This window comes from Vigna radiata, chromosome 7 (assembly GCF_000741045.1).
Source record: "Vigna radiata var. radiata cultivar VC1973A chromosome 7, Vradiata_ver6, whole genome shotgun sequence".
NCBI classification, from domain to species: Eukaryota; Viridiplantae; Streptophyta; class Magnoliopsida; order Fabales; family Fabaceae; genus Vigna; species Vigna radiata.
Window position 1 is genome coordinate 4590521 of NC_028357.1, and position 14616 is coordinate 4605136.

The window sequence follows — 14616 nt, forward strand, 5'->3', positions numbered from 1 at the left end:
AGAACAAAAAATGATGAATATAATAAACTTATTTGTATGTTTTTTGTGTTTTTTTTTTAATGACATTTGGATTATATTGTACTTTTTATTATTATTTTGAATTGTCTTTAACATAATTTTTTGGGAGTGAAAATTGTTTAAATTTAAATTACAAAAAGTTTGTATTTTTTTTATTTTAAAAAAAATGTAATTAAATGGGCTAGTGAACCAACCTGTTTACCCACCAACCCCGTGGTGGGTTGGGCTGGGTTCAAGTTTTTCTGGCTCGCTAATAAATTAGTCGGGTTGGGTTGCCTCACTAAGTGACCAACCCGTGGTGGGCCGAGCCGGTTCGAGCCGGGTTACCCGTTTTGACAGCTCTATTATAAGGTAAGGGAAGCTTATAAATGTATGATGGAATGAGTGTATGATTGATAATTGATGATTTTAATTGACTATGGAAGTATGATATGTTGTTGTGTGTATTGCATATTTGATTATCCGATATGAGATTATGCATAGGTCTACTGAACTTAGTAAAATTATGTAACTGTAACCGAGGGTCATTAGAACCGTTCGGTTTTCCCCAAAACGTTCGGTCTTGACTGAATCCTCTTCTGCAGAGAATCAGTTGATGACCGATCAATCTTATAATACTTATATTGATTCTTTTACTACTTTGCTTAGTTTATCCTTTTCAAACAAGTTAAGAAAGTTTTCCCTCTCGATTTTAGTATGTATATTTATAATCATCCATTTAGAACGTTCGATCTTACACTGGACGTTCGGTCACTTAGAGTACTTGGTCTTATATTAATAAAATTTATTGTTGAGTGGTCGGTTTTACAAGTGCTCGGTCTTAGACTAGCATTTCGGTTAACTAAGTGTTCGGTCTTATACTAACTCTTAACCTTTGAAGTATTCGGTTTTATATTAATACTATTTTTCTAAAAAGTGCTTGGTCTTACACTGACACTTGATTTCCCAAATAGTGTTCGGTATTGTACTGGCACTCAATTTATTGAAGAGAACTTCTTTGATTCTAAATCATTCAGTCTAAGTTGTAAAATGGTATTCGGTCTCTCTCTCTAAAAGTTAACCAGTTGTTGGTCGTTCGGCCATTCTCATATATTATCTTATAAGATTTGCTCGGTCTCAAATAGTATTCGGCTTCTCTTCGTTGTTTGACCGTTTGGTCACTACCTAAAGTAACTTTTTACATTTGGTTTTCTTCTCAGTATCTGGCTGTTTGGTCATTTCCTTAAAGTACATTTTATATTACAGAACTATTTCTGAATAAGACTGTGTTATATTATGAGATTTGGATTATATGGAATGTGTAAGATGGAGAATATTATGATCGTTTTAAGAGAATTCCAAGGAGGAATGTCTCATGATTTGAAATTGAATATATATATATATATATATATATATATATATATATATATATATATATATATATATATATATATATATATATATATATATATATTTGTTATATTTTTTTTATTTTAAATAAAATTATTTAAAAAAAAATTTAAGTTATCAACTTAAAAATTAATTTTGAAATATAATTTAAATTAAATTATTCACTAAAATTGTAAGAATTGAGAATTTAAAGAAAATTTTGGAGTGACATGTGTTTGTGTAAACATTAGAGGAGTCAGCCTTGGGAGTGAACAAGTAGCAGCAGATAATGGAACCGAGCAGTTAATAATAAAATAATGTTGATGTATAAACGTTGGCTTCAAAGTTCGTTCCATTATGTGAAAAACCATTATCACTCTTCAAAGCTTTGTTCTCTTTTATCCTCCTTCTCTTTAGAATCCTTCTTTCTCATTTCATTTTTCATCAATCAAACACCGTCTAAACAATCTGGGAGTCAAGATCATTTTTTTTATCCAATCAAAATCTAGTTTAGAATCAGTAAGTTCATCCTCTTCCTAGAAACTCTGTTTCCTAACACATCCAAGCCAAGTTTCTAGTTGCATGTGTTCTTCAACCCTCTCTTCTCCTTTCTAACTTCATTTTTGTTCAATTGGGTGGTTTTTCTCACAAGTCGGTGAGCTATAGGTATTTCTAGGATTTTCTGGTGTAGTGAGACAAATTCTGCAATTGTTGAGCTATTCGGTTCAGTTGAGAGGTAAGGGAAGCTAATTAATATAATTGATTGGTGTATGATGTATGAAAATGTTGTTTGATGATGTTGCATGTATGAGAAATTGAATGTTTGTGTGTTCGACAATATTTTATGTAAGCGGTTGAATGATTTGGTCATGTTATTGTCATCCCTACAGAATTTTGGGTACTGTGCCGAGAGAATTGTGAGGAAGTGAAATGGTAAAAATGGGGAAATTGTGTTCGGTGTGGTTTTGGCTGTAGGGAGAATATGGGCAAGTTGTTTAGAACTGGTTAGAGCCTTTGAATTACTCAAAATTGTACCAAAAGTAGAAAATCTAATTTTCTGTCCTTGAGTTCATGATTCTGTAGAATTGACTCTCAAATCTAAGATGAAACTCTCTAAATGATGTTAGGAAGATCTAGGTACCCTTGAATAGGTGTAAATGTATATATGATTCATGTTGAAAGGATTAGAAGCTGGGAAACATAGTCAGATTTGGTAAAATCTAGCTTGTTCATAACTTTGCAGAAGTTCTGCAGAATTATGCAAAAAGTCGAGCGTTCACTGTTGGCCGCTTGGTCATGCTCAGGTACTCGGTCATTAACTGGGTTCGATCTCTTTAAAGTCTTACTCGTTCATGACCATTCTATCTTAGGTGTGTGAGTGATCTCTTAGTAGTGTTCGACTTTCCTGTAGTGCTCGGTCTTAACTGAATTCTGCTACTGTGGATCTTCAGTTAATGACTGATCGGTCTTGTGCTAATATTCAAATTGAATATAACACTCGGTATCAGTAGTGCTCAATTGTACTAGCAATCGGTCTTAGTAGTGCTCGGCCATGTACTAGCACTTGGTCTCTTCGTAGTACTCAGTTTCATATTTGTATTTGGTCTTAATTGTGTTCGGCCTCTTATGGGTCTTACTGTTAAGAACCGTTCGGTTATATTTTAACGCTTGGCCTAAGCTTTGAGTGTTCGGCCTAAGTCAATGGTGTTTAGCCTAAGCCAATAGTGTTCATCCTAAGGCATAGGTGTTCGACCTAAGCCATAGGTATTCGGTCTAAGATTTGAGTGTTCGGTTTAATTCTAGTATTAGGTTGTTTTAGTGTTTGACCCTAAAACCGTGTTTGGCTCATGCTTGAGCCTTATTCTTAAATGATCGTCCAGTCATGTTCACATATTGGGAGGGTTCTTCCATTCGGGTCATGTTTAAGGATGGTGGTTGTATACTGTTCGGTCTGACTCTACTAGGATACGTTCAGTTTTAAAGAATTGTTTATGTGTGTTATTCTGAGTATTTATTTCAATTACTTAAATGTATCATGTATGAGAAAGTATATTGGTATGGAAGTATGGGATGATAATTGTAATAAGGATGTGAAAGAGAATTCCAAGGAGGAATGTCTCAGTGAATGGTTATTGAAGTGGTAAAAGTATGAAAATGGGAAACTTAGTACGTCGTTCATCTTGACATTCTAATGGTCACCTAGTATCAAGTAGATAATGGTGATTGCATGTGGTGAGAATAGCAGGAGGCCTGGTCGCATAATAACTTAGGTTTCCAGCTAATAGACTAAACTCATGTGATAGCTTGGGGTTCCAACTACAATGAGGGATGAAGGGCTAACTTCGTGTGGCAGCTTGGGTTTCCAGCTACGGTAATCGTGAGGTTTCCAGATTACCTCGCACGAGTGCACGAAGGACAATAAGTTACATATTCATACTGGTCCGGACAGTTTGGTCAAGTGGTCGGTTAAGATATGTTTATATGTTTTATACATGTTCATGGGTGTTTTAACTGTTTGTTTGAATTATATGTTTTCATGAATATTAAATTACACTAGCTTACCCTTATTTCCTGTCTTGTCATGTTTTCTCATTCGGTCGTCTTCGTCATTGCAATGATCACCCTGTGGGTGTGAGCAGAGTGTGAAGATGGTTATCTGGAGCAGGCGCTAGAAGAAGAGGATCGTCCCTGTTAGGGTAAGACCGTTTGGTCTTGTACTCTTTGTTGTAATAAGCTTAGAACCGTTCGATTTATACATTACTTGTATGACCGTTCAGTGTGTTCTTATCTTTGCATCAGCAAGGGATTTTATAAAGTTTTTAAATTTATGGTTATTTTAGGATAATGGTGAGTTAATTTTATTCCATGAAACTGTTCTATTATATTGTAAATATAAGGATTCTTAAATATAGTTTTTAGTTATATTTTTGGGATGTTACAAATAGTAAAGTAAATAAGTGATTTTTTTAAATAAAATATTCAAAAGAGATGCACTAAAATATAGATTTTAAAAAATACATTTTTAAAATAACTTCAATTTTACATATATAAGTAAAAAATGAAAACATTTGAAGTCAAATTTTTAACCATTTTTCAATAACTAATGTTTTAATTCAATAAAATTTACTAATAATTATTAGCAGATAAGACGGGTCATGAGTTGGATATTGATATACACTATCATATTCATATCATTAACATGTTGACTAATTAAATATTTGTAATTATTATTCGTGGATATGTATTAATAAGATTTATTTATTATATATCATATATTTTATCTGCAAATATTCTTGGATACGGATTTGATTTTTCCGTCATTCCTTACCTAATCAAAATAAGCCATATTTGATAATAATGGATTTGAAAAAGATAGAGTAAATGAATTTAAGTGAATTTAAAGATAAAGTTTGTATTATTTTTTTTTTTAAGAATGTAGATATGAAAATGAGAGAATTTGAGAATAAAATTTAGAGCAATTTGATTGATGTGATAAATAAAAAAAATTATAGATTAAAATATAAAATTTACTTTTATTGTAAAAAATGATGTATTATTGTTATTATATATATATAAACCAAAGAACTCGTTCTAAAATACAAGGAACTAATCACACAAGAACCGGTTCTCCAATGAATTGATTTTTAGAATCAATTCCAACATCTCAAAATCAATGCTTCCAACTTCAAAATTTACACACCACACACACTCTCTCTTCCAATGCAAGTGATAAAAAATTAAGGATAATATTGTAAAAAATCGACTTCTCACCTACAAATCTCTTCATTCTAATTGAGATTATATAAAAGGGTAATCTCACAAATCCATTTCCATATTTGCTTTCAAATCCTTAAATAGGAGCATCACAATCATCTACAAATTTATTCCCACAAATATCTTCCAATAATAAATCATTACAAACTACCACAACATTAGTTTTATTTTTATATATGAACAAAACGGAGGGTGGATTGCAAGATACTAAATGATTTGATACGTTCTTATACTATTTATTAGACAATAGAGAAGGGTCAGCAAATTAAATGTTGGAATGACTCTTGTTGTTTTCCTTCTTATATTGCTCCATTGATTGGAATTGATAGACAGCTGCATATGAACAACTTGTCTCTAATGTTCATGCATGTGATAACTCCTCTTGGAGAACTTCAACTTTGAATACCTGGCTAGTGTGGATAATTAGGATTATTGATTGCCATTGATTTTTCTGATACTCCTAACTAGTTGGATGATTCAGGTGCTTGGTAAAAAATATAAATTATTTATCTAAACATAAAGTTTATATGCTTTGATTATCAATAATTAGAAAATAAAATTTCGTAAGAATATAATTTTTTATCAGATATAATTCTTCAGAATTTGCATTTCTTCGGCAAATAAATCCTTCAAGGAAAGAGGTTTCTGATATAACCTTTTAAGTTTGAATATAAAAAGGTATGTTGACTAAACAAATAATGTGATGCAAATAATTCAACCACAATAAAACCTACATAAATAATTTACATCACATTCAACTCAATTTATTAAGACAATGAATATATATATATAAATTTTCTTTTTTTATATTATTCACCTATTCATTTTTATTGAATCTTATTCGTGTATCCCTATTTCTACAATAAACTATAATTTTAAATAGTTACCAATAGATCCTACATATATATTTTTTCAATGAAAAGAAATAGACAACTTATTAATTAGTTGCTGTTTTCATTTTGATTTTGATTTTGATTTGATTTGAAATTTGGTGTCAGGTTATGCAGGTTATTTATTATACGAAGTCCTAGCCAGAGAGAAGGCTTGCACACAGACTTTGTATATATAGCAGTTGGCATAAGGAAAGAGAAAAGATGAACAGAAAAAGCATGGAAAACAACGGGGAAAGCCATAGCAGAAGTGGTAGTTTTAGGATGGGGGCAAAAGTTCACACTGTGCTTGAGCTTGGTACTGTTCATACACACACTAGTCTTCTCCTAGATGGTGATGGTGATGGTGATGGTGATCGAGATGTTGGTGAGGAGAGAGAGAAACACCCAAAACCTCTCACATACTCTCTCTCTCCTAGGCAGATCAAGTCCCTAGTTGCTCTCTGCGACACCATCATACCTTCAATCGACAACAACCTCGTTCGCTCCTCCGATGAATCTGTTGCCAACTTCTACAACACTTCAGCTTCCATGGCTGGAACACCTCACCATGTAGGACTGGCCACCTTTAACCTTTCCACTTTTCTCTCTTTCTCTTTTCTTCTTTTTCACACCATGCCTTAGTCTGAACTTCATCTGCATGAATTTGGCTTTCAGCTTATTTTAGACTTCATGAATTTAATATATTTTTTCAAAATAATTTCTAGCACCGAACAGTACAGTGACATATTTAATTCTATTAACTTATAGCGATTAGTTGAGAAGAACATGTTACAAAATAAACATTCCACTTTCAACTAACACTATAATTTTCAAGAGGGTAGTGTATAATTTCTCAAATCATAGTAGTTAATATGCTTGTTGACCTCTTGGATCAAACGACAATGACTGAAATCAACTTACGTTTTAAAACTTGCATAAGATTACCGTAAAGAGTTTATGAGTGGCATAACAAATATAGAAAAGTAGAGTTTTGTGTAAAATTATTCAAAGTTTATGGTAATATGTGGTTGATTTGTAGCTAGAGAAAGTGATAAGTGAGAAACTGAAGCACCCGAGTACATGGCTCCTGCTACTGACATTATGGCTACTGTCTACGTGGTTTGGCACGTTCATACTGTGTGGCATGGCGAGTGTTTCATCAAGGTTTCCCTTCTTCCATAGCTACCCTGAAATGTCTCTGCTCAAACGCCAAAGGGCTATGCAGTCTTGGTCTCTCAGTTACCTTCGTCCCCTTAAGATGTTTTTCAGGACTATCAAGCTTCTCACTCTCCTTCTCTTCTTCACTCAGGTAATTATTGTCCCCATTCTTTATCTATCTCTCTACCAAAGCCTCACCTTACACAAATTAACAAGCACAACATTTAATGCTTATTTTTTTTTTCTTTCTTTTTCTGTCATAATTCTCACTTAAATTATCTTTTTGTGTTTAAAGTTTAATCAATATATAATTTTTCTTATAAAATTTTAATTATATTTTTATTTTTTAAATCATTATCCTTTAATATCATCTAATAATTAGGTCAATATTAAATTATAAATTAAGATTAGGTATTATTATTAAATGTGAAAATAGTAAAAAAGAGACTTTTATACATTAATTAGTATAAAAACTTATGTTTTTTTACGTCGGTTAACTGATCTAAAAATCAGAATTTTTATATTTGTTATCACCTCAACCGATATAAAAAAAAAAGTTTAGATCATATACATATTAATCATTTTTCTAGCTGATGTAAAAAATGAACTTTTTATATAGTTCTGAAATTGGCATAAAAAATCAAATATTTTTTTATCCTTACTTATATACTAGTTTGTAAATCGGTATAATTTTTTTTAATTAATATAGAAAAGCTTTTTTACGATAGTGATATATATTATTAATAATCAATAAATAATTAGTATTATTCTCAATTATGAATGTGTGTTATGGTAGCGTGATAATAATTGAATGATACATTAACGTACATTAATAGTGGACTAAAATTATTTAATTTTTTAAAAGTGGAGTACTCACAAATATGTAATATAAGTTTTATAAAAAAAAAATAAAAACACTTAAGTATATAAGTGACAAAGTGAATTCAAGTCTTGGTATTTCTTAAAATATGTTATTTTCTGTCTTCTTCCTTCTTTTGATGTGATTAATTTTTATACTTTATAAAAATAAAAAAAATGTTTTACAAAAGGCATTGAAGTGATGGAATATACTGCTTTTCTTAACTATAAGGTTGGCTTTGATTATCATTAATGTAGGAGTTAATTAAAACTTTTGGAATGGTAACATGAAAGATTATGCATTCCTTTATCGTCTGGTGTTTACGATTAAGGTACGTTTTTTTTTGGTAAGGATAATAAATAATGTCTATGATAATAAGAGAATAATTAATGTTTTGTCTAGAAATATAGTTGATAGAAAGGGACGGGGGAAAGAAAAAGAAGCAAGTGGGTGAGGGTTAAATTATAGTATCCTTTTGTCAGGTAAAAAATAAAACAAAAAATAAAATAAATTGAAAGTTGAATTCAAAAAGAGGAACTGAGGGAATTAATAACCATCTTCTTTTGTATTATTTTCTACATTTTTTTTATCTCCTTTTAATGTTTAACTTATAAAAGTAGTTCCATAGGATACATTTTTTAAATGGAGCACACTAAAAAGAAGATGGTTCATTTGATTAAATGGAAACATTGGATATGTTATATATTAATGTAACTAAAAATATAATTAACTCCTTTTTCTTTTGTTTTAGTAAAACTTTTTTCTTTTTTCTAAGTCAACGTAGGAGATAAATGTATGCATGACAAGTTTCTATATAGATACATAAATATCCATTAAATGCATGACCATTATTGGGAGATACAATTATTTAGACATTTTACATCTTTATTTACAACTTTTCTTTATTTCTTCGTCAACGTGCGAATCAAATTTCAAGTTGTGTTTCATTTTGATATTAATGAAAGTTAAAAGTTAGTTCAAGGGTAAATAGTTAGGAAAGTAAAATTAGAAACTACAAATTTTCATATATATTCGTAGGAGATTTTGTTTTAATAGTATTATTTTGATATAGGCAAATTTTTACTCACAGTTTATATATTATTTTATTATTTAACTTTTTTTCTATAAATATATTATAATATTTCTAAAAATGAGTTGTTATGAACTTATGTAAATTGAGGTGTAAACAGTGTAAAAAGTATTTTTCTAAAAATGTACTTGAGAAATTTTGTTTCAGAAGTGATTAAAAGTATTAAATGGTCTCGATGAATGGTATTTTGACGTGTTGACTTGCACACCCAAGAAAAAGAAATAAAGGAGGAACTTAAATAAATTCTTGATGTTTGCACCCAGAATGTGAAATGTCTTAATGATAATCTGCATGCAGAAGATATATTCGTCCATCTCAGCCCTGCAACAATAAAAACGTATATGACAGCATCTACTTCTGTCACCAAACTATAGAGAGAAGACAATCAAATAGAACAAAACTTAAAGGATTTGTTTCAGAGAACATATTTCATAATTTTTGGTATGATAAACGAGAGACCAAGGGTCATCTTACTAACAAAATGCAGTATAGAAATATTTATGTACTGATATAATAATCAGTTGCAGCCCAAGCCAATTTCTTCATAATACTATCACTGTTTGATAGAGTTTCTGGGTGAAAAACATTTATATAGGTGATGTGAAGTAGCAGAATACGTAGGGTATGGAAGGTGTCTCCCCCATGATTGTACATATATCCAAATTAATGTCCAAGTGGTCACTTACAGCTCGGACATTCACTACAACCGTACCTTAGGTAGGAATAGTGTCCACTCAATATAGTCATTCATGTGTCCCTCATTCAATTTTCAGGTACCATGTGCTTAAAATTTTAGGTTGTAGATACTTCAATGTTTCCTTGTTAAAATCAAATGAAAATCAACAGTGTTTTAAACTAAAACATGTCTTAGTAGCATAGCATTGGCATAATAGTAAATGATGCCAGCTCAGGAAAGAAAATCATTCACTTGCCTTTCAATATGAAAGCTACCACTCTGCCACAAAAATATAGCTGATAGAACAAACTCAAATCAAATGGCTATTTCAGCATACTGTCCCATTCCGTAGGTTGTCCCTAACATTACTGTTTTATTTATTTTTTTAGTTTTTCTTCACCTTATAGAGGAGAAGAAGCTGGCCAAATGTTCAATATTTATTGCTCTTTCAGCTGTGTCACAGTTGCAGCTTTTTGTGGCAAAAAATAGAGGAGCTTTCAGCTTTTGCTTTGCTTCCACCTCACAGATATATTTTTTCACTTAACGTTGATTTCATTTGCCATAAAAGAAAATATAGCATAACCTAAAGAAACTATCATCTATGTCTCAGTCAACCGGACAAATAATTTCACCAACTCATTAGGTACTATATGTAACTATATTATATATACGAATTTTAAATGTTCAAATATATCATAATCCTTAAAACATATTTTGTCACAAATTGGTACTTTTGGAACTAATAATTTTTTTCTTATGTAGTCGAATAGAAATAGGAGAGTGAAAATATGAAGAGTTAAAAAATAATAAAATGGGAATAGGATGGGTGCCCTAACACTTTCATTTCATTATTTATTTATTTGTTTTTCTATTAACAAATTTCTTTTTATTTTTTTTCTACCACCCAAAATTTTATATTATTTGTGGGAATTGACTCCTCAAGGTTTGGGTATGTTTGATTGTAATTATGTGCAAGTCATTCCCTAAACCCTAAACAACTCACCTCTTCTTTTGCATTTCCATATCTTTCCTCCTACATCCCCATAGTCATTTTTTATTTATTTCTGAATTAAAATAACTTGGAAGTCAAAAATGACTTTCAAACATGTAATTTGAAAATTATTTTTTCTCTTAAAAAAACTTTTAGAAATAGTCATTTTTAAGAAAATACTTTTTGGATTTCGCTAAGAGTATATAATTCGAAAGTTAAAAAATAACTTTCAAATTTTACCATTTAAAAAATTATGAAAGAACGAGAAGAAAGTCACGGAAGTGCTAGAAGAAACTATTGGACCAATTTTAACGAAATTGTATAGGCTTTTGACCAAAGGACAAGCTTTTGTCTGCTGTTTAACCGTATTATTGAAACTGGGAAAAAAAGAATGGTGTACTGAATAAGAGATATTTTTAGATAAATTTTTCCACAAATTCTTTTGGAATAAAAGCAGATAAATTTTTTTGCATAAACTAGTTTATATACACATCTTAAAAATTTATGATGGAGAAATCAATATCATAGAATTTTAATAAATCAGCTTACAGTAAAAGTTATTTTATTTGTCCCTTTTATTTTATCTTGGGTTTATAAAGCATTGCGTTTAAATATAATATAACTACTGTGTGGATTTTCCATGATAATATATGTTCAATTTCATATTTTTGTGTGGAACAAAGCATGTGATTCTTATGTAAATTAATGATAGCTATTCCATTTTCAGGTAGATGAAGCAGAAGAAAACCCATCATGGAAGGCAATTGGATATTGTGGACCTGATCCAGAGCTTAAAGCACAGTTGAAGAACCACTTCTTACGTAGAACATTGAAGGAAGAAGAACATGAAAAAAAGGACAAGGACGACGACGATGATGATGAAGAAGAGTTCAGAGGTCCTCTTCACAAAGGCCTTGTCCATTTGAACTATCCAATAGACATCATTAAAAATTCTTTAAGACGATTTGGATTCTCAGTCTCTACCACATCTAAAAGGAATAAGGCTTCTAACATGTCATCACCTTCTTTAGTTATCCAATGTGATGCTGTGGTTGTCGGTTCTGGCTCTGGTGGTGGGGTAGTAGCCGGAGTTCTAGCAAATGCTGGTTATAAAGTGCTGGTCTTGGAGAAAGGAAGCTATTGTGCTAGGAACAATCTTTCCCTTCTTGAAGGACCAAGCATGGATCAAATGTACCTCTCCAATGGTTTGGTTGCAACAAAGGATATGTCTGTCCTAATACTAGCAGGATCCACAGTTGGTGGTGGATCTGCAGTGAACTGGTCAGCCAGCATTAGAACTCCTGAACATGTATGCAAGGAGTGGTGTGATCGCCATGAGCTAGAACTGTTTGAAAGTAAGTTGTACAAAGAAGCCATGGATGCTGTGTGTGACAAAATGGGAGTCCAATCTGAGATTCAAGAGGAAGGGTTCAACAACGAAGTCCTAAGAAGAGGGTGTCTAGAAATGGGATATCATGTGTGCAATATTCCAAGGAATGCTTCATCGGATCACTACTGTGGTTGGTGCTGCATGGGGTGTAAGAATGGAAAGAAGAAAGGTACTTTAGAAACATGGCTAGTGGATTTGGTGAAATCAGGTAACGGAGCAATCATTCCAAATTGTGAGGCCATACAAGTCTTGCACAAGAGAAAGAAAGGAAGTGAGAGAAAAACAGCTCGTGGAGTGGCTTTTGCAATTGAATACAAAGGAAAAAAGGACATTTGTGTAGTGGAGTCCAAGGTTACAATTGTAGCCTGTGGAGCACTCAGTACTCCAGCATTACTTAAGAAAAGTGGATTGAAGAATGAAAACATAGGAAAAAACTTGCACCTTCATCCAGTGGCAATGGCTTGGGGTCACTTCCCTGATTCATCTTCACCTAAGGTGTGGCCAGAGAAACATAAGAAGAGCTATGAAGGAGGGATTATGACAGCAATGTCCACAGTTGTTGCGCAGTTTGACAAAACTGGATATGGTGCAGTGATCCAAACGCCTTCATTGCATCCTGGTATGTTCTCCATTCTAATGCCGTGGACTTCTGGCAAAGATATGAAAGATCGAATGCTAAAGTTTTCAAGAACAGCTCATGTATTTGCCCTGGCAAGGGATCAAGGATCAGGAACGGTGAACTCACCTTCTCTTATAAACTATCAGTTGAAAGATGTGGACAAGGAGAATTTAGCTACAGGAATTGAGAAGGTGCTGAGAATTCTTGCAGCAGCTGGAGCTGAAGAAATTGGGACCCACAATAACAAGGGAAGGAGCATAAATGTTAAGAAGGTGAGCTATCATGAGTTTGAGAAATTTGTGAAAGAAGAAAGTTCAGTGTCTTTAACAGACCTTACAACACCATTGTGTTCAGCACATCAGATGGGAAGTTGTAAGATGGGCACTAATCCAAGTAACTCAGTTGTGAACCAAATGGGAGAGACATGGGAAGTGGAGGGCCTTTATTTGGCAGACACTAGTGTCTTTCCCACAGCTTTAGGTGTCAATCCGATGGTCACTGTTCAGGCTATTGCTTATTGCATAGCTCAGTCTGTTGTTCAAGTTCTTAGAAGGAAGAGAAATTGAAGACAAAAGAGAAATGGAAAACTTTTGCTGGTGATGCTAGAAGAAGTTCTGAATTCCACATACAAGTGGATATATTTCATATTAACGTTACTACCGAAACACTTTTACATTCATTTGACACATAGTATAAAGATAAAATGGTTATAAAAGTGAAACTTTTGTATTTGTTTAAAAAAGAAAAAGAGTAAAAAGTAAATAAGGTTAGTGTCAAATGAATGTAAAAGATTTAGGTGTGTCAAATGATATTTTTGTATATTTTATTTATGTGCTATCATATATGAATAATGGTACGGAAAATAAAATTTTAACACCATTTTTTGACACCATTTTGACACTGCACACGTGTCAAAATGTGGTTGGACGATTTCAAATTAAAAAACAAACTTTGGTTTTTCTCTTCCAAATATACCCCTGCCTCAACTTCTTTAATTTGAAATCGTCCAATCACATCTTGACACGTGTACAGTGTCAAAATAGTGTCAAAAAATGGTGTTAAAATATCATTGTCCTAATGGTACCATGACATTTTTTTACATTCATCTTGATCTATAGATTATGACCGACCAACTTGGGCTAAAAATTGAGACACATCAGCCCAACCCGAAGATTGAGATAGACAACCTTAAGACAAAGGCCAAGGGAGTTACTCCCTGTACCTCCTCACTTACTCCCTACACCTCCCCATTTCACTTTTACCCTCTGCTCTATTTTTTCTATTCCAATTTTATCCTTTAGCAAAAATTTATATTTAGAAATAAAATTTTATGATTTTCTTCCTCACCCCCACATAACCTATTTATTCTCTTTTTATCTTTATGCTTTCATCTTTACTCTTTCTTCCCATAAATTCTTTCTTCTATTTTTCTAGAAATTCTTTCTCTCATTCTTCTTGTGGTGTCAAGTGGTGATTGAGATATCGATTCCTGAAAGAATTTGTCGTTGAATTATTATATCTCTGCATTGCATTGGTGTGGTGGTGTTCTATCCAACCATTTAACCAGCGAACCTGTTATAAAGCGGCGAGTCGAGGTAAATTTCCTTCGTGAAACCGTTTAAACGAAAGTCGCCATCCATTTACCCTTAAACGGATGCTGACATCCGTCGACGGATACCCACATCCGTTTAAGCGGTTTCTGATTATATTTTTGTTAGTTTTATTTTTTAAGATTTGTTTTTCTTAGTTTTATTTTTTAAGATTTGTTTTTATTAGTTTCATTTTTTAGGATTTGTTTTTA

At 32.2% G+C, this 14616-nt stretch overlaps 1 protein-coding gene across 2 annotated transcripts; it reads left to right on the forward strand.

Moving 5' to 3' along the window:
• The first annotated feature begins 6215 nt into the window (after positions 1–6215).
• LOC106767225 (long-chain-alcohol oxidase FAO4A) lies at positions 6216–13514 on the forward strand. 2 transcript variants are annotated; one of them, XM_014652067.2, is made up of 3 exons: positions 6216–6602; positions 7072–7341; positions 11534–13514. In XM_014652067.2, exons 1-3 carry the CDS (start codon positions 6255–6257, stop codon positions 13379–13381), a joined length of 2466 nt encoding a protein of 821 aa, XP_014507553.2. In that variant the 5' UTR covers positions 6216–6254; the 3' UTR covers positions 13382–13514. The 2 variants fall into 2 exon arrangements, with proteins under 2 accessions (XP_014507553.2, XP_022638628.1); XM_022782907.1 differs by lacking the exon at positions 7072–7341.
• The last annotated feature ends 1102 nt before the right edge of the window (positions 13515–14616 follow it).

Excerpts from the sequence above, each read along its gene's own strand:
- LOC106767225 (XM_014652067.2), top strand. The coding sequence starts at position 6,255 with ATGAACAGAAAAAGCATGGAAAACAACGGGGAAAGCCATAGCAGAAGT. Across the intron at positions 6,603-7,071 it reads TGGCTGGAACACCTCACCAT|CTAGAGAAAGTGATAAGTGA; the intron begins GTAGGACTGGCC and ends GTTGATTTGTAG. Across the intron at positions 7,342-11,533 it reads TCCTTCTCTTCTTCACTCAG|GTAGATGAAGCAGAAGAAAA; the intron begins GTAATTATTGTC and ends TTCCATTTTCAG.